The sequence below is a fragment of the Cupressus sempervirens genome, chromosome 11 (genome assembly GCF_028749045.1).
Source record: "Cupressus sempervirens isolate cs-2001-9-10 chromosome 11, ASM2874904v1, whole genome shotgun sequence".
Classification (NCBI taxonomy): Eukaryota; Viridiplantae; Streptophyta; class Pinopsida; order Cupressales; family Cupressaceae; genus Cupressus; species Cupressus sempervirens.
The window spans coordinates 76,410,052-76,428,906 of NC_143128.1; the positions used below are offsets into that span (position 1 = coordinate 76,410,052).

Consider the following 18,855-nt stretch of genomic DNA (forward strand, 5'->3'; position numbering starts at 1 on the left):
TGTGTGTGTGTGTGTGTGTGAATGTGCATGCAGAGAAGTGGTGAGACTACATGATCTACTGGAGAGCATAGTTTTGGATCAAGACACTAAATTTTTTGAATACTTATAGAGAACATAGTAGAACAAGCTAAAAAGATATTTAAATTTCAACTCAAGACATCATCCACAAACTGATGGACAAACAAAACTGGTGAATAGGAGTTTGGAAAACCTAGCAATTTTTGGTTGGAGATAAACCAAAAGAATGGGATTTGATTTTACCATCTGATAAATTTGCATACAATAACTCTATCAATGGGAGTATTTGTGAATCACCATTTTTTATAGTATATCCAGAATTAGTCCTAGAAGTTCTTTTGAATTATGAAGGTTGGACAAAGGGGAAACTGTAAATAGTGATAAATTTGAATACTTTGTAGAACACATGAAGAACCTGCATGAAGAGGTAAGGAATCACATTCCTAAAATAAACACATTATAGGGCTAAGTAATATGAGAAAAGGAGACATAAGACATTTGAGATTGGAGATGAAGTCATGGTTCATTTGAGAAATAAGAGATTTCTAGTGGAAACATATAACAAGTTGAAGTTGAAGACATTTGGACCATGCAAGATATTGAAAAACCATGTTTCAAGGAATGGCTATGAAGTTGAATCACCAAGTGAACTAAATATTTCACCAGTGTTTAACATTTTAGATTTGACAAAGTACTGTAAAGAAGGTGTTGAAGATGAGGTCACAAAAGTACAATACAATATTTCAATAACTACTTCAGTTACAAAGAAGATTGGAGACATCTTGGATAGCCATGTTGGTATAAGTACAAGAAATGGGACATGTGTGTTAGATTGTGGTGACTAATCAAGAAAGCATTGTACATACTTCATAAATTCTTTATAAAAAAATTGGGTTGTGGCTGACATGTGGCCGACATATGGCTAACATGTTGTAACCCTAAAACGACATAAAATACTTGTATAAAAAGACTTAGGGTTAGGTATTTTTCATTATTATGTTATGTTGTGATGCAAAATTGGTTCTTGCAGTAGTATTGAGCTATAAGGGATTACAGATTGTAATTAGGTTGTAAGCACTAGATTGTAATAAGATTAGACTTGCTGTTTGGTGGACATAGCCCAAGGATTGGGTGAACCATGTTAAATCTTGGTGCCTTGTGTTCTTTTATGTGTGATCTATTATTTTCTGTTATTGGTTATATTTGCATGTAATTGTTATTTCTGTCAGTGGTTTAATCCTAACAAGTGGTATCAGAGAGAGGTTGTTTTTTCAGTTATCCTCTGTAGGAAAGTCTCACGTTTGAGTGGGAGTCTCACGATTGAGTGGGAGCGATGGTAGATGAGGGTAAGCTGAGGGTTGACAGGTTTAATGGGAAGAACTTCTAGTTATGGAAGATGCAAATGGAAGACTATCTTTATCAGAAGGATTTATGGAAGCCGTTGGAAGGCAAAGCCAAGAATTAGGGATCTATGTCAAATGATGAATGGGATCTTTTAGACAGAAAGGCACTTAGAAGCATTTGGTTATGCCTAGCACCATTGGTGGCATTTAATATTACAAAAGTGAAGATGACAGAAGAGTTGATGAAAACCCTAGCGACACTATATGAAAATCCCTCCGTTTTTAACAAGGTATTTCTCATGAAGTATTTATTTAATATGAAAATGGTAGAATGTGGATCTATTGCAGATCATTTAAATGAGTTTAGCACTATTACTAGTCAGTTATCTTCCGTGAGTATCAATTTTGAAGAAGAAATTAGGGCTCTCTTGATTTTGTGTTCTTTTCCTGAAAGCTAGAATGGCTTGGTAATGGCTGTGAGTAATTTTGTTCCTGAATCTAGTACCCTAAAATGTGAAGATGTGATCAGTGTTATTTTGAGTGAGGAAACTCATAGGAAAACCTCAGGTGGATCTACATCAGGAAGTGCTTTGAATGCACAAAGTAGGGTTAGAATGACTAAGAGAGGAAATAACTCTGAAAATCATGGAAAATCAAGAAGAAAGTCAAAGGGGAAGAGGACTCAATCAAGAGGACCGAACAACTACTAGTATTGTGGGAAACCAGGTCATAAAAAGAAAGATTGCTAGAATTGAAAGAAAAATGAAAGAGATAAATTGGATGGAGACAAGGAGGCAAATGTGGTAAGTAAAAAATTCGAAGAGGATATTTTGCTTCTATCTTTAGAAAGTGTTGATGATTCATGGGTTTTAGATTATGGTGCTTCATTTCATGCTACACCTCATAGAGGTTATTTCATTGATTATGTCTAAGGGGATTTTGAGCTTGTTTATTTAGGGGATAATGAATCTTGTCAAATTGTTGGAAAGGGGAAAATTAAGATTAAGTTGTAGAATGGGAATCATTGGCTACTACATGAGGTAAGACATGTTCCAAGGCTAAGTAAGAATTTAATTTCAGCAGGGCAACTTGGTGATGAGGGTTGTGTAGTTACTTTTAATGATAAAAATTGGAAGGTTTCAAAAGGTTCCCTTATAGTAGCAAAAGGTGTGAAAGTAGGTACCTTATATCTTTGTACAGGTCATATTGTTCCTTCTACTTTGATTGTTTTAGAGAAAAATGTATGTGCAAGAACAATTGCTACAGTTGAGAAGGGAGAACAAATAGCTGATATAGATTCTGATACGGCATTGTGGCACAACAGACTTGGGCACATGAGTGAGAAAGGTATGAAAGTACTTCATTCAAAGAAAGTTTTACCAAGTTTAAAATGTGTTAATATGGATTTCTGTGAAAGTTGTGTGTATGAAAAACAAAAGAGAGTGAGTTTTGTAAAGACTGGGAAGGAAAACAAAAAGGAGAAATTAGAGCTTGTGCATACAGATGTATGGGGACCAGCTTAGGTATATTCCTTTGGAGGCTCTCATTATTATGTTACATTTATTGATGATGCAACAAGAAAGGTATGGGTTTATTTCCCTAGATAGAAATCTGATGTTTTTCAAACTTTCAAGAAATGGAAATGCTTGGTTGAAAATGAGACTGGTAAGAAATTAAAATGTTTCAAATCTGATAATGGTGGTGAGTATTGCAGTCATGAATTTGAAGATTATTGCTCCACTAATGGTATTCGTATATAGACAAACTCCACAGGAAAATGGAGTGGCTGAACGCATGAAAAGGACTATAATGGAGCATGCAAGGAGCATGATGTTGCATGCTGGGTTGCCCTTACACATGTGGATAGAGGCTATCAATACTTATGTATATTTGATTAATATAGGTCCCTCCACTCCTTTGGGCTATGGTATTCCAAAGGAAGCATGGACTGGTAAGAAGGTGAGTTATTCTTTCCTCTCAAGACCTTCGATTGTGAAGCTTTTGGTCATATAGATTCTGAAAATAGAACCAAGCTAGAAGCTAAATCAAAGAAATGTATATTTGTTGGATATGGCATTAATGAATTTGGTTATAGGCTTTGAGATTTTGAAAATCAAAAAATTGTAAGAAGCAGGGATGTCATATTCAACGAGAAAGTGTTGTACAAAGATCTGTTGCAGCAACATGAGAAGAAAGAAGATGATTATGTAGTGTTGGATGATACTCCAAAAGTTGATGTTCCATCCATTCCTCATGATGTGCAACAACCACACAAAAAAATACCACACACACTCATGACTGTTAGACAGTCAACAAGCCAAATTAGACCTCCATAAAGATTTTCTCCCTCTTTGTATTCTATTTTACTTACTGATGCTGGTGAACCTGAAAGTTATGATGAAGCTGTGCAGGTGGATACTAAGATTCAATGGGAGTTTGCAATGAAAGATGAAATGGACTCTTTGCTGAAGAATAAGACACGGGATTTGTGCAAGTTGCCTGCAAGTAAAAAGGCTTTACAGAATAAGTGGGTTTATAGGTTGAAAGAAGAGGAAGGAGGTAAGAAAAGATTTAAAGCCAGGTTAGTTGTCAAAGGATTTGCACAAAAAAAGGGAATTGATTTTGATGAGATATTTTTTCCTGTTGTTAAAATGACTTCTATACATACTATTTTAAGTCTTGTGGCTACTAAAGATTTGCATTTAGAGTAGCTACATGTTAAAATGGCCTTTCTTCATGGAGATTTGGATGAAGAGATATTTATGGCTCAGCCACAAGGATTTGTAGTCAAAGGTAAGGAGAACTTAGTGTGCAAATTGAAGAAAAGTTTATATGGCTTAAGCAAGCACCTCAGCAAATGGTATCTGAAATTTGATAGTTTTATGCATGAGCATGGATATAAATAGTGTCATTCATATTATTGTGTTTATTTTAAGAGGTTGGATGATGACAACTATATTATTTTATGTTTATATGCTGATGATATGCTTGTAGCTGGGTCTAACATGGATCACATTAAGGGGCTAAAAAGCCAATTAGCATATGCATTTGCTATGAAGGATTTGGGGGTAGCAAAACTAATCCTTGGTATGAAGATTTGCAGAGATAGGAAAAATAGAACATTGATGCTATCTCAGGTTGATTATGTTGAGAAGGTGTTGCAATATTTCTCTATGGAAACTGCTAAAGTTGTTAGCACACCTTTACCTGGTCATTTGAAGTTGACTAAGGACATGTGTCCTAAGACACAAGAAGAGGAGGATAAGATGTCCAAGGTACCCTATGCTTTAGCTATAGGAAGTTTGATGTATGCTATGGTATGTACCAGGCCAGATATTGCACATGCAGTGGGAGTTGTTAGGAGGTATATGAATCATCCATGAATTGAGCATTGGAATGTAGTCAAATGGATTCTCAGATATTTGAGAGGCACATCAAATAAATGTTTACACTTTGGTGGCTCTACTACTAATTTACTGGGCTATGTTGACTCAAATTTGGCAGGTGATATTGATACCAAGCAGAGTACTACAGGTTATGTCTTTACTGTTGGTGGGGCAGCTATGAGTTGGGTTTCTAGGTTACAAAAGATTAATGCTTTATCCACTACAAAAGTAGAGTATGTTGCTGCTACAGAGGCAGCCAAGGAGATGATATTGCTTCAATTCTTCATGGAAGAATTGGGACATCCTCAGTAGGATAATTATTTGTTCACAGATAGTTAGAGTGCCATTCATCTTGCAAAGAATTTCGCTTTGCATTCAAAGACCAAACACATACAGTTGCGGTACCATTTCATTTGGTCAGTTTTGGAGGATGGATAGTTAAAGCTAGTGAAGATACATACAAATGGTATGTTGACAAAGGTAGTAACTAGGGAGAAGCTGACTTCCTCTTCAATTTCGGTTGGTCTTCTAGACTAAACATGAATAAAAGAACATTAGAGTCCAAGGTGGTTTCATCCAGTTGGAGCCCCATGTGGTAGCGGTATTGCTACGGGATCAGTCTCCAAGTGGGAGATTGTTGTTTAGTGTCGAGCCTGATTAGTCCCCAAGTGGGAGATTTTTAGATTGTGGTGACTGATTAGAAAAGTACTATACATACTTCATAAATTTTTTGGAGTTCAGGGTAGCACCCCCAAAAAAAAATTTGGGCCATGGTCGACGTGTGGCTGACGTTGTGGCCGACATGTTGTAACCCTAAAATCGCATAAAATACTTGTATAAAAGGACTTAGGGTTAGGTATTTTTCATTATTATGTTATGTTGTGATGCGAAATTGGTTCTTGCAGTGATATTGAGCTATAAGGGATTATAGATTGTAATCAGGTTGTAATCACTAGATTGTAATAAGATCAGACTTGTTGTTTGGTGGACGTAGCCCAGGGATTGGGTGAACCACGTTAAATCTTGGTACCGTGTGTTCTTTTTTGTGTGATCTATTATTGCTTATATTTGCATGTAATTGTTATTCATGTCGGTGGTTTAATCCTAACAATGTGAAGAATATCTAGTTAAATGGAAAAGATGACATGTTGAAGATTCATCATGGTTTTTCTTTGAACACTTAAGATGGGACAAGGTTACTTCTCAAATTACTCCGAGTATCTAATGTATGAGCATTCTGGGTGTAAGGTCAATCTTGTATCACCCAAAAATATTATCTATTTTATTTTTTCAAAAGGGGCTATCTCAGTGTAGAGTTACTATTTTTGAAAGATATTATTTTTAGTAAGTTGGTCATTGGAGCTCTGAAATCTTAATTTCTTCCCTAAAGGTTCACTTTGGATATATGAGCATGGTTGTAAAGTTTTATTACAAGATCAAGTCTAGTTTTGAATATAATAATAAAAAATTGGTATTGGCAATAGGGTACAAAAACTCTGAACTCAATTTTGAAGGCTTTGGAGACTATTAACATTATCATATTTCCACAATCCATTTGTAAAGCAATTTCTTTCTTGGATTTGATTGTGTGGTGTGTTTTTAGCACTAAAGCTTTGGAAATGGGTCAAACCTCATATGACTATAGCTTGGAAATGGGTCACACCTCAAACCTCGTGTGTCAAGAATTGTAGAGCAGTTCACACTATTTTTAAAATGGGGTCATAATAGCCTATCAGGTCAACTAGTGATGAGTTATGGTCTCTGGAAGTTGCACTACTTGAAATCAAAGAAAATGATATTCCTTCAAAATTTCATTAGAGAATTTGGAGACTTTTAAAATGGGTCAAATCTTAGCTGACTATAGCTTGCATGTGTCAAGAACTATAGAGATATTCACACTATTTTTTAAATGGGGTCATAATAGCATATCAGGTCAATTGGTGATGAGTTATGGTCTTCAAAAGTTGCACTACTTGAAATCAAAGAAAATCATGTTCCTTCAAAATTTCTTTTAAGTTCGAAAAGTTATTGGGGCCTATTCTAATGTAATAAAATTTCAATAATAATATTTTAGGGATCATTGACCTCAAAAGTTTAGGGTTAAGATTTCTAGAACTTTCTTGAACGATTAAAAATTGTCTATATAAAGAAGGCCCATATGGTTGTCTAGGATAGTTCTGGGGAGGTATATGGTGGCTCTAGCTTGCATAATATTGTAAAGAAAATGTCTGTGTCTTTTCATGTCATATTTTTGAATGATGTAATTCTATTTTATTGGAGATAATAGAGAATGAGTTAATGTTCTTGCAATTTTTTGTTAGTTCTCTATTCTATTGTGTGTGTGTGTGTTTGTGTTAAAAAGGGGAGTACCGTTCATTAAGACGTGACAAGATGAGAGTGAAGGAGAGGCTCAAATTTAAGATGAGACAAAATGGGAATAAAGACATGTCTCAACTCTGAGATGAGACACAATGGAAACGTAAACAAGTCTCGACTCCAAGATGAGACAAGATGGGAATGAAGACAAGTCTCAGCTCCAAGATTTATATTTGGCCAAGTTTTAGCTCTTCCTAGCCCAACTTCTAATTTTCTCCCATCTCCTAGAGTAAGCCAAACATGACAAAATTATTTCCAGCTTGACAATAATTTTCATAACTTTCAAACCAAACCAACCTCTTACATTTACAGTGTTCCCAAGTTTACTCCAATACCTAAGCTTGCCAACAAAAAGAGGGGGTTCCCATTTGTAATGGGACAATGGTGTGAAAACCTCACAAAAAGTTTGCAAATCTAAACATCAATACACAATTTTGATCTATTGTGAAAGCATGATACATTCCTTGGCTCTCTACAAATCAGAGGTAAAAATCTATTCAAAACATAGAGAAGTACAAAGCAAGAAGGGCCAACCGCCCAATAGAGAGGAAATAACTAAACAAACTTATCATTATCCACTAACAAATCCAACTTAGTTAATCTACTTGGATATTGATTTAACAGATTTTAAAAATAGTGAGGGATAATATGCAACTATGCACAACGTCCATTTGATGTTTATACGAGCAAATAAATGATCAAAATGATTATAGTTTAGTATTTAGGTGTTAAATTAGATTCTTAGGTCCATATCAAATCAAATGAGGGAGATTTTTTTAGGTGAACTAACTATTATGAAAAAAACATGCTTTAAGTGGAATTATAAGGTCAAGTGAACCTCTCAATACATAGCACAAAGCCTAAAGTCATATTTCGAAGATTGATTGTCATTTCTCATGTTCTTGCTAACGTCCTTTTGCATATTGGAATAGTAACAATTCAAATTTGTTTCGTATATGCTACAATAATAAGTTTTTGTCTTAGTCTTTAGTTTGTAACCATGCTTTCATGTAGCTATATTATCTTTTTTGGCATTCATCCATTGTCTCTATTTGGTAATCTTAAGTTCACTTGTAGTACAAATAAAATATAAAATATAAAATAAAATAGTAATCTACACACCAAATTTAAGTTTGAACTGTTAAATTTTTAAAATCATCTCTTCAAATCAGAAAATTGAAATCAGATCATTTTCACAAAATACAAATTAAAATTCACCCAAAAATTAAATTAATCTAAAAAATTAAATTAATCCCTCAAATTAAACATATACAATTCAAATATATACTAACTTTCAACAAAGTTACATCGATCACATACTTATCATTATATAAAATATATTGAATTAATATAAACCCAACTATAGTTTTAATGCATATCCTTCTATAATATTTATTCTCTGAATAGAATACTGAATATATCCATTAAGCCAACTGGCCTATTAATAGTGCATGACTATTTTAGAATTCCCTGTAATGGCATGCACATCTTTTGGTAAGATTAGTTGGAATTCGTAAAATTTTATATTACTATTTTAGTATTATATTGACATTGGAAGAAGAGTTGATGTTAATTGGGTCTTAATAATTGGGTTTTAAAATCAGCTAACAAATTATGAACACATCCCTTGTGTTACAGTACGAAGATAACTCAATTGAAAGCATCTGATAAAGATAATAACTTTATTTCTTAAATTATTCAATTGAAAACAGTTGATAAAGATATATATTTCTTAAATAAGATTTCCATATTAAAATATAATCCAATAGAGTAAAAAAATAACTCATAGCTTCCCTAGGCAATAACTGTGCCTAATTCTGTTGACCTTCTATATAATATGACTACCATTACATAACACAACAGATTTTGAGAAGACATTGTTTTGGGTTTAGGGTTTGTTTCTGAAGATCAGGAAAAATGGTTGTGAAGTTGTATGGATCAAGCTATACATCCTGCACCAGAAGAGTGCTTGCATGTTTCTTAGAGAAAAACATCGACTTTGAGCTTGTCTTTGTGGACATTTTGACAGGAGAGCAGAATAAACCAGAGTTTCTGGCCTTACAAGTAAGATATCATTCCTATGTTATCATTTTATTGGATTATAAGTAACAAAACAGATTAAGAGAGAGATGAATCTTGTTTATTCTAAATTTGTATGTTCATTTGCAGCCCTTTGGAAAAGTTCCAGCAGTGCAGGATGGAGATCTCACTCTATTTGGTAACCATATTCATTATATATGTTTAAACAGAATATGGGTATTGTAGTTATGTGAAATAATTAGTGTGTTTGTATTCAAAACTTATGTGGGCGGTATAGATAATCACCTTACAAATGATAAATTCATTGTATGTGTTCTGTAATCATTGATTACTGCATCTTCCAATTGCTATATTTTGACTGCCTACTGATAGATCTGGATTTCTGTTTTTGACTGTTTCTGTGCTTTCTTGAATATAGAGAGATCTGATTTGGAAAGTATAGATCTTCAATACAAGAGTTTTCTATTATCGTGAAAGTATGTATTATTGTTTTTGGATTTGATTATGTATTGATTTCTTTTTATCGATGTTTCCAATCACTCTTTATGATCTATCATAGAATGATTCATTCATCCTGATAATAGACCACAAAGAGTGATCTCAAATGGACCATAAAGAATGATCGGCAATGATAATACATAATCAAATCCAAAAACAATGATACATAAATATGGATTTAATTCTCTATGCTTTTGATTATGTATTGATTTTTTTTTATCAATATGATTCATTTCATTCTGATAATAGACCACAAATAGTTATCCTAAATGATAATAAAAAGATTAATACATAATCAAATCCAAAAGCAATGATACTAAAATGGATGTAATCGTCTATGCTTTTGCTTTCTCGTCCATATTAAAAGATCTGATTTGGATAGTGTAGATCTGATTTTCAATTGGGTATGTGCAGAATCAAGGGCTATCATAAGATACTATGCTGAGAAATATGCAGGGCAGGGGACTTGTCTGCTGGGCAAAACTTTGGAGGAAAGAGCAATGATTGAACAATGGCTTGAAGTTGAAGGGCAGAACTTTGGCCCTCATGCTTATGCACTAGTTTACCAGCTGGTTTTAGCCCCAAGGATTAATGTGCCTCAGGACAAGGCATTCATTGAGAGCAGTGCCCAGAAGCTGGGAGAAGTGTTAGATGTGTATGAAGAGAGGCTGTCAAAGAGCAAGTACTTGGCAGGGGACTCTTACAGCCTTGCTGACCTCTCTCATCTTCCATTTACCGAGTACATAGTGAATGCTACTGATAAGGGATATCTGATTAGGGACAGGAAACATGTGAATGCATGGTGGGAAGATATTTCTTCTAGAGCTGTATGGAAGAAGGTTTTGGCTCTGAAGCCAACTCTTGAATAGTTGAGCTTGCAAATTTAAGAATCTTTTTCATGTATTGATTTTCAGTTATGTTTCCATAAAATTGCATAATACTTTTTGTCATAAATGTTTTGGATGATATTCTTTTATCTATATTTATGATGATATATAATTAGAAAAAATAAGATAGGCCTTGCAAAGAAGCAATATTACTATTAGCATGGAATTTGGAAATTTAATGGTGTTAAGATAGATCTTGCCAATTCTCCACATTTCAACCACTGCAATAACTGGATATGTTGAGTTCTTCAACAAGCTTTCAACCTTGGACTGTATCCCTACTGCTTTTGAATATCCTGGAAGGAAATTTTACCTCTTCAACTGCTTTCTTTGTGATAGGACTTGATGACTCTGCTTCTTCTAAGCGAGGCATCAGAGCATTAGATATATTCAGTATGTTTGTTTCTTTACGAATGGAATTTAATTATTTTTCGAAAGAGGGGTAAACGGTCTGATCCAGAGCTCTGAATTGGTGAGATTACAAATAGGAGACCTCATCTTGAATGATATTTGAATCTTGATGACAAGAAACAACAAACAACTTCACTATCATAAAATGCTACTTTGCACCTTAAAAATAAAAATTATGCAGACTTTGACCTTTCAAATTCATTTGTTCATTTGATGCTGAAGGGTCAATTAATTACAGCTTTAAATGCATAATTAGATACGAGTAGTTTGCATGGATTTAATGGAACATTCTTCAAGTATGTCCTCTGCCTCCCAAGCGATGTCCCAAACGTGTGAAGCCATTTTTTAGCACTCTTTTTGTCGCCTACCTTCACTTAAGACACAATTGATTTGCTGTATTCTGCTCTTGAACAACTCATATTCTTTACTAAAGTTCCACGCCATGCTTACCTCGTTAGCCACTGGTTGAATGGCCATCTCAAAAACATTTTTAACGGCACCCTCTGCAAGTAAAAATGCCATCTTCTAAGTTTTTTTTTTTTTCTTTAGATTGACATTTACATATAAAAATGGCGTCTTCTCTTTAAATTGTCTTCTGATGTAAGCAAAACTGGGAGGAAACAAGAGCTTTGTAAAGCTAGAGTCTCGCCTTTTACAAAATGTATTAAACATTTAATATTTGTTTGAAAAGAATGAAAATTAGATTTAAAAATGTGTCTATATATTAGATCAAACAATTTAGAATTGTTAAACACTAACACTAAATTTTCCTTTTCTTGCACTATACTACATAATTTATATATGAACAACCTATTTTATTTTGTTTAAAACATTCAAATCAAAGGCTTCTTACCTATCAACTGTGGGTATACATCATATGATCTAGTCTCAACTATAGTTCTTATCATTAAAGATTGCAAATCATTTTGAAAATACTCTCTTGATCATGAGGGATGCTGTAAACTATCTCACTTTGTTCAGAACAGGTTTCCATTGCCATTTTATCACCAATATAGATTATTTTGACAGTTTCTATTAGTATTTTCTACTTGCTCCCTCTCATTGAAATTTAAAATTCCTAATAGTAGATAGTTTTAGTGAGAGACCTTATAAGATCTTGATGGAGATTTTAGAAAAATCATTAAAATTCAAAAGTGGAGTAATAACTTCAATTACTACCAATCAATAATAGAAACCATCAAACTTTTGTCTCGAGTCCTAAATTGAAAATATTATAAAAAAAAAACTTTTTACCATCTTGAATAATAGCTCATTTATTATCTTGGAATTGCAAAATAAAATGATGTTATTGAAGCTATCAAGCTTATATATCCCACACTAACTATTTAGAGAAAGTGTTCTAATTTGATACCGACAAAAAATCAGATATATAGATATATTAGTGAGGCAACCTCTTTCATAGACTAGATATATTAGTGAGGCAACCTCTTTCATAGACGGCGCTTAGCTAGATTCTTATTAGTCCCTGCCTTATATAAGACAGGGAACTAATGTTCCCATTAGACTCCCCAATTTCATCCTATTAATTTATTTGTGACAAAATATAGTTTATTTTAAAATTTATTTTTCACATTCAAATTTCTGAATTTTCATTGCCCTCGACCAATTTTCTGGACACAATTTAAATTTTTTAATCCAAAAAAATAGGAAAAAAGAAGACAATAACAATGTAATAAATGTTTGTATTATTTGTTCGATTAAATTTTTAAAAGGTATAATTTTGCAATTAAATTTTTATTTATTTTTCCTTCCACCAAAATTTTCCATATTTAAATTTAAATCTAATTTAAATTTATTTAAGAATCTTTTCCAATAATTTATTAACAAAAGGAAATAATTGATTTAAAATATTATTGAAAAAATTAAAGTGCTTTATCTCTTGAAAGAATTTGGGGTGATTGCAGATAAATCAATTTTCTAATTTCAATACTAATCAAGAATCAATAAGCAATAGCAGCTACATCGATACATGATAAAATAAAAATAATAATTGCAATAGTAAGGCATTTTACATAGCGATTTTTTTTGAAACATGTAAATTCTAAGCTATGACTTTAACGAAATTGAGGATCATGGATCCTTTCTACAGAGGGAACAGTATTAGCAGAGCTCTATATATTGTTGTGGTACAACAGATGTGAAAACTTCTATCCTAGCAGATTGGGCTTATTTGTTGTGAATTACAGTGATGGCTCTGGCTGACTCATTGTAGCGCTGAGTCAACTTTCTTTGAAGCTTCCCAAATAAACGCATTTATTACAGTCTTATCACTGGCTTTTTTTTCCCCCTCTTTTCCCCTCTAAAAATTATGATTTTTACCCAAGAAATTAGTTGGGGCCAATTAGATAGATTTGCAAATAGATCATCAAGAAATAAGATAATTGCAGAAGTATTTAGTCTATTTAAGAACTCCATGGCAATGGTTTTTGATCTTCCAATAGTTAGAGTAAGAAATCGAATTAAGATTTTGTTTTATACAACATTTGGCCGGCAATGAGACTTTTTAAATCTTACTCACAATCAAGCATGTTGTAAAAAGCAAATGCATCGTGATGAGGCTGCCGCATATGAACAACCAAGTACATTGCATCTATGATGTGTAGTTGTCTTCACTGAGCCATTAGTGGATATTGGCATCGATTTCTTGGAAAGTTACACTTTAGGGGCATATTAGTTAATTTTTTTGCTGAAAATATTATTATTTTACATTGGGTGTCTATCTAGTATCAATTTAAATATGGTGGGAATTCGCACTCATTTTTTTGGGACTAACTTCGTTCTTTTTACTACAAATTTGCACCCATTTTGTTTGTTCCTTGTTTTAGGAGAAACTCTTTCTAAAAATGCAAGGAAGCAAAAGCAAGAGGAAAATTGGCTACATCAGAAGAGGCAGAGTCCCAAGACAAAGACGATGCTACTTCTGAACATGGCTCTTCCCCAAGCTCCTCAGATTATGATTTGCTACTTTCTTACTCCTTATCAGCATGGGATTATATATAGAAAAGCAAACAAACCCATGCCCTTGTAGGTAAACAAGAAGTCAATATCCATGGAAACTTGAGTTTAGAAGTTGCCAGAATAAAATATTTTAAAATATTAAAAGTTCAAAGATTGGAAAATGTTAAATTTCTGAATGTGAAAAATAATAAAATTCCCAAGAAAAATAGAAAGAACCAATAAGAAAAAAGAAATATTCTCTATATAATTGAAAATTAATAAAAAGCAGAACCAAACATTAGAAAGCATGATAAATATTTTAGATTGCACTATTTCCAAGAAAAGTTAATGGTAAAAAGATTCAGTGAAAACAATAGACTCCACCTACTATCTAGGTGGGACTAATAAGATTGTAGAATATAACTCAAATTTGAAAATCTTGCTTGACTATTGATGATTGTAATGTTATTGGTAAAACATCTCACACTAATAATTCATTTGTAGACTATAAGTACTAAATAATCAAATTTGACTTAATATTTCCTAAACTTAATAATAATTTAATACAAAATTTATTTTTTTAACTGATTAAAAAAAGAGCTTAAAAGTCAGCGTGTTGCATGTAAGGGGTTAATTTTTCCCTTTGAAAGTGCTCCCCATTATGGCTTACAAAATCTGTTGAGAACATGTGTCTCAACCTTGCAATCCTTTTTCTGGAAAATTCTAGAATTTGTTTGTGGAATTTTTCCACTTCTTTATATCTTGGAAAAGAGTGTATAAATACCAAAAGGTGCCCTATCCATAGTAGAATATAGAAGGGACATTTTTAGAGTATAGATGACTCATTTTATAACTTTTATGGGGGTCTAAACTAAGAGACAAAATTATGGATGGGATTACTATTTTAACCTAGTTGTTTTTCCATCTTGGAAATGTAAATGTCAAAAATGGGTAACATGTGGCATGGTAATTTTTCTCATGGTTTTGTAAAACCACAAGTGGTTTCCAAGTTGTAAAATCACTATAAAAGGAGGGATTGGGGAGGTGTTTGAGTCATTGAGTTCAATTTGCAAGACTAGATGCTAGAAGAAGTCTCTCTGAGTTTGAGTTGTGGTGATGTACTCCTGTAAGAACTTGCATTGCAAGTGTATTATAATTATCTTGGTTTGATAATACATTGTGTGAGTTTTGGAGGGTGGGGTTTTTCTCCTGGAAGAGTTTCCCCACGGTAATCACTATGTTATGTGTTCATTGTCATTTTGATTTAATCATTATGCATTTCTTGAGATCTCTGCAATAGTTAGTTGAATTTGCATAATCATCTTCTCAAATATTAGTGTAGGAAGTGATTCCACATACCTTTGCTTCCTTACCAGTGGTATTAAAGCCTCACCAATTTTGGTTCTATTTGTTGGGTACAGGGTCTTTTGAGCTAATCAAGGTTTGAGTGGGAGCTTACAGAGTATTTCATTTCTATGTTTTAGGATTCTAAAGATGGCAAACATGTCGAGGAGAATTGATGTTGAAAAGTTTTCTGGCACAAACTTTGAGATATGGAAGCTAAAGATGGAAGATCTATTGAATGATCGGGATCTATGGGATGCGACTGATGAGAAGAAGTTGAGGCTCACAAATCTGAAATTAGCTACATAGTACGATGTGATAGACATAAATGCTAAAAGTCTCATCAGATTGTGTCTTGCAGACTCAATTACGATTAATGTCTATGAAGAACCTACTGTGAAGAAGCTTTGGAAGAAGCTAAGTGATATCACTTGTAAACAATATTTTCTTGAGGAAGAAGTTGTATTCCTTGAGAATGGAAGAAGATGGATGGATTTCTAAGCATCTTGAAAGTTTTAATATGTTGGTGACTCAGTTGACCTCAGTTGGGGTGTTGATGGATAAAGAAAAAAGGTGTCAAATCTTGCTATGTTCATTGCCAAACTCATGGGACAGTCTTTTCATTGCCATAGGGAGCACGTCAGTTGTCTTGAAGATGAAGGACATTGTTGGTTCTCTACTTTCTAAGGAGATGAGAAGGACGGTCTCTCTAAATGCAAAAGAGGCTTTGAGTGTTTAAGGAAGACAAAAAGAAAGAGGCAAGAATGAAAAGAAACATGGATGTTCTAAGTCCAAGAACTAGGGGAGATCAAAATCTCTTGGTAAGTACAAGCCAATCTCTTGAAATTGTGGCAAACCTGGACACTTCCAAAAGGACTGCAAAGTGGAGAAAAAGAAAATGAAGAAGAAGCAAGATTCTAATTCTGATTCGATGAAGGCATATGGAGATGCTTTTATTGAAGCCTTGGCCACTCGTGGAGGTGAAAATGCATGGTTAATAGACTCAAGTGCATCTTTCCACATGACACCTAATAGAAACTATTTTAGTAAGTATGAAAATTTTGTTGTGATACCAAAGTTAGTTGAAGTCATTTGGGGTGATTTTCCATTGAACAATTTTGTCTACCTCATTTCCTTTGTAATTTGGCCCTAACTAGGTATGGTACTATATAAACATGGTGGGGATTTAAAACCCTAGAAATCTTTAAGCTCTCCAAAAAGGGTATCAACATTGATGAATATTTTATAGCCTCATTTGAAAGTCTTAGAGTTATTAGGGAAAAACTCAATTAGAGTGCCTAATTATGCCTAATAGGCCTAACGTCCTACAAACTAGGAAACTTGGAGATCGGTAAGAGAAGTATGGAAAGATCATGCAAAGTGAGATCAATGGTGGTTAGAATAGTGGGACTAGAAAACAAATACTCATTCAAGACAATGGTGAGTAAGTAAAGTAGTTGTTGGGTTGACTTACCTTAGTGAGTTTAAGAAAACAAGCATAACATTGAATTGGTAGAGAGGATCTAGAGAAAGGGAAATGTAGATTGAGTTTTGCAAAAAGTATAGGGTTGAGGATAGAGGAAACCCTAGAAGGTCTAAGAGTGGTCTAGTGAGAAAACCATATGTGTGTGTGTATACATATATATACATATACATCTCTGATCTAAAAGTTTCAAAACACCAACTCAAACCATTAATAATGGAAGACCAATAAATTCAACCCTATCCATTAATTTATATCTAGTTTATTTCTCCCCAAAAAGATCTAAATTTAAATTTAGTAGAGTTGAATCATAATTGCATGGTTCGGAGATTTTAGGAACTTCCCAATGGAAAACCCCTCATTGGACCGACAAAAGCTCTTGAAGAACATTAAACATTATGCTTGTGGTAATGCGATAGTAACTTTGATGGTTGATATTTTATAATTTGCAAAGTTGTGTGGGACCTCAACAAAGACTTTTGATCTCATGGGGCCAAACTGTACTTGACCTAACTTTAAAGTTAACATTATTACCAAAAAATCAACACAAAGTGGTGCCTACAAGAAAGGAATCCATGACATAAGTCTCCATTTCTTGTCATCCACGTGAAAAAGAATATTTATTATTATCTAATATGTCACTCATCAAAGGAATAACCCTCCACAATATTGAAGAAATCAATTCAAGAGCTCAAAGAGTTGTGAGTTGCAATTTTCACGTTTTGAAATTTATATATGATTATTATATTTAGTTAGTGAGATTTCTAAGAAATATATTTAATTTATAATAAATTTGTTTTGATTTGATATTGAAGTTATAGAGATTTAAAAGTGAATGTTGAGACAAATAATTATGTTCATGTTTTTACAATATATCTATTTCGTATCCGACTATTTTTAATGAGTATTTCTATATATTTAATTTTAATAATATATAAGATTTTAGGGAATTTTATTTTGAAAAAGTAGTAAAACTAAATATATATCTTATAATATTCAAATACAAAGGTTGCTTGAGATAACAATTGAACAAAAATATAATTATTTGAAGCTAAAAATAATTTTATTTTATTATTACACTATTATTGTTTTTGTTTAGTGTCGAGTCACTCAAGTGCCAAGCAGATAGTAAGTGTCGAGTCATTTAGATGTCGAGTGATCAGCAGATGTTGAGTCATTCAGAGGTTGAGTTACAACATTGAAGAGGCAGTGGATGTTGAGCATCAAACACTTCAAGTGCCAAGTAATACAGTTTTGATATAGCTGTTTGTAATGGCACAAACTACTATATATACCATTTTGCAACCGACTTAAGGATTGTTTTGCGATCTTAGATGATAAGAATGAATCTTTATTGTAGCTAATCAAAAAAAAGGAAGGATTACATGGCAATATGGATGAATCATAATCATTGATTCATACCTAACCCTAAGTCACCTAGGTCTTCTTAAGGAGGACAAACCCTAAACTTTTTAATGAATGTGGAAAGAGGGAAGAGAGAAGTTTGCATGCACAAACATAGCATTCATGGTGACTAAGGTATTGTACTTTGAGATACATTGCAGAATCAGTTAAAGGAGAATAGAGGAAAGGAGTTAGAGGATAGAAGAGATACATCTGATTAGTGAGGAGTAAGTACACATCAAGAAAGAGGTGACCTATTATCTAGTAGTAGAGTGCTAACTGCAAGATAATTCTTGAGACATTCTAACAGGTGAATCAATTAAATCTCTTAACAGAGTAGTCTTAACAAGGTGCTTACTTCATTGTAAGTTAAATTCCTTTTACTAGGCACACTTCTAACAAGGTGTTGAAATCCTTTAACAAGGTAAGAACTAACCAGGGTATTTTGTAGTGGTGAATATTTGTAATTTTGTGAATTTTAGAAAAAATTTGCTACTAATTTCACTAATAATTTTAAGATTTAATGCAACCTAAATTGCCAGATTTTTATTAAATTTAGTTCTAAAATATTTAAAATAGCTCAATAATTTATTTATTAATAAATTTAAACTCAAAGATTTGCCACAATAGTCGATACATGAGTATATTTGATTCACCTAAATATTATATATTATCGAGGAAATAAAAATCAATTCACCAATAATTAT

The 18,855-nt window shown here is 33.1% G+C and overlaps 1 protein-coding gene across 1 annotated transcript; it reads left to right on the forward strand.

The window, feature by feature from the left end:
* Positions 1-8,947: 8,947 nt before the first annotated feature.
* Positions 8,948-10,615, forward strand: LOC149528315 (glutathione S-transferase F10-like). Its single transcript, XM_089810417.1, has 3 exons — positions 8,948-9,187; positions 9,293-9,341; positions 10,076-10,615. Exons 1-3 carry the CDS (start codon positions 9,041-9,043, stop codon positions 10,528-10,530), a joined length of 651 nt encoding a protein of 216 aa, XP_089666543.1. The 5' UTR covers positions 8,948-9,040; the 3' UTR covers positions 10,531-10,615.
* Positions 10,616-18,855: the final 8,240 nt, after the last annotated feature.

Bases quoted from the DNA above. Each gene is read 5' to 3' on its own strand.
- LOC149528315 (XM_089810417.1), top strand. From the start codon at position 9,041: ATGGTTGTGAAGTTGTATGGATCAAGCTATACATCCTGCACCAGAAGA. The intron at 9,188-9,292 runs GTAAGATATCAT...GTTCATTTGCAG, and splicing joins CAGAGTTTCTGGCCTTACAA to CCCTTTGGAAAAGTTCCAGC. The intron at 9,342-10,075 runs GTAACCATATTC...GGGTATGTGCAG, and splicing joins TGGAGATCTCACTCTATTTG to AATCAAGGGCTATCATAAGA.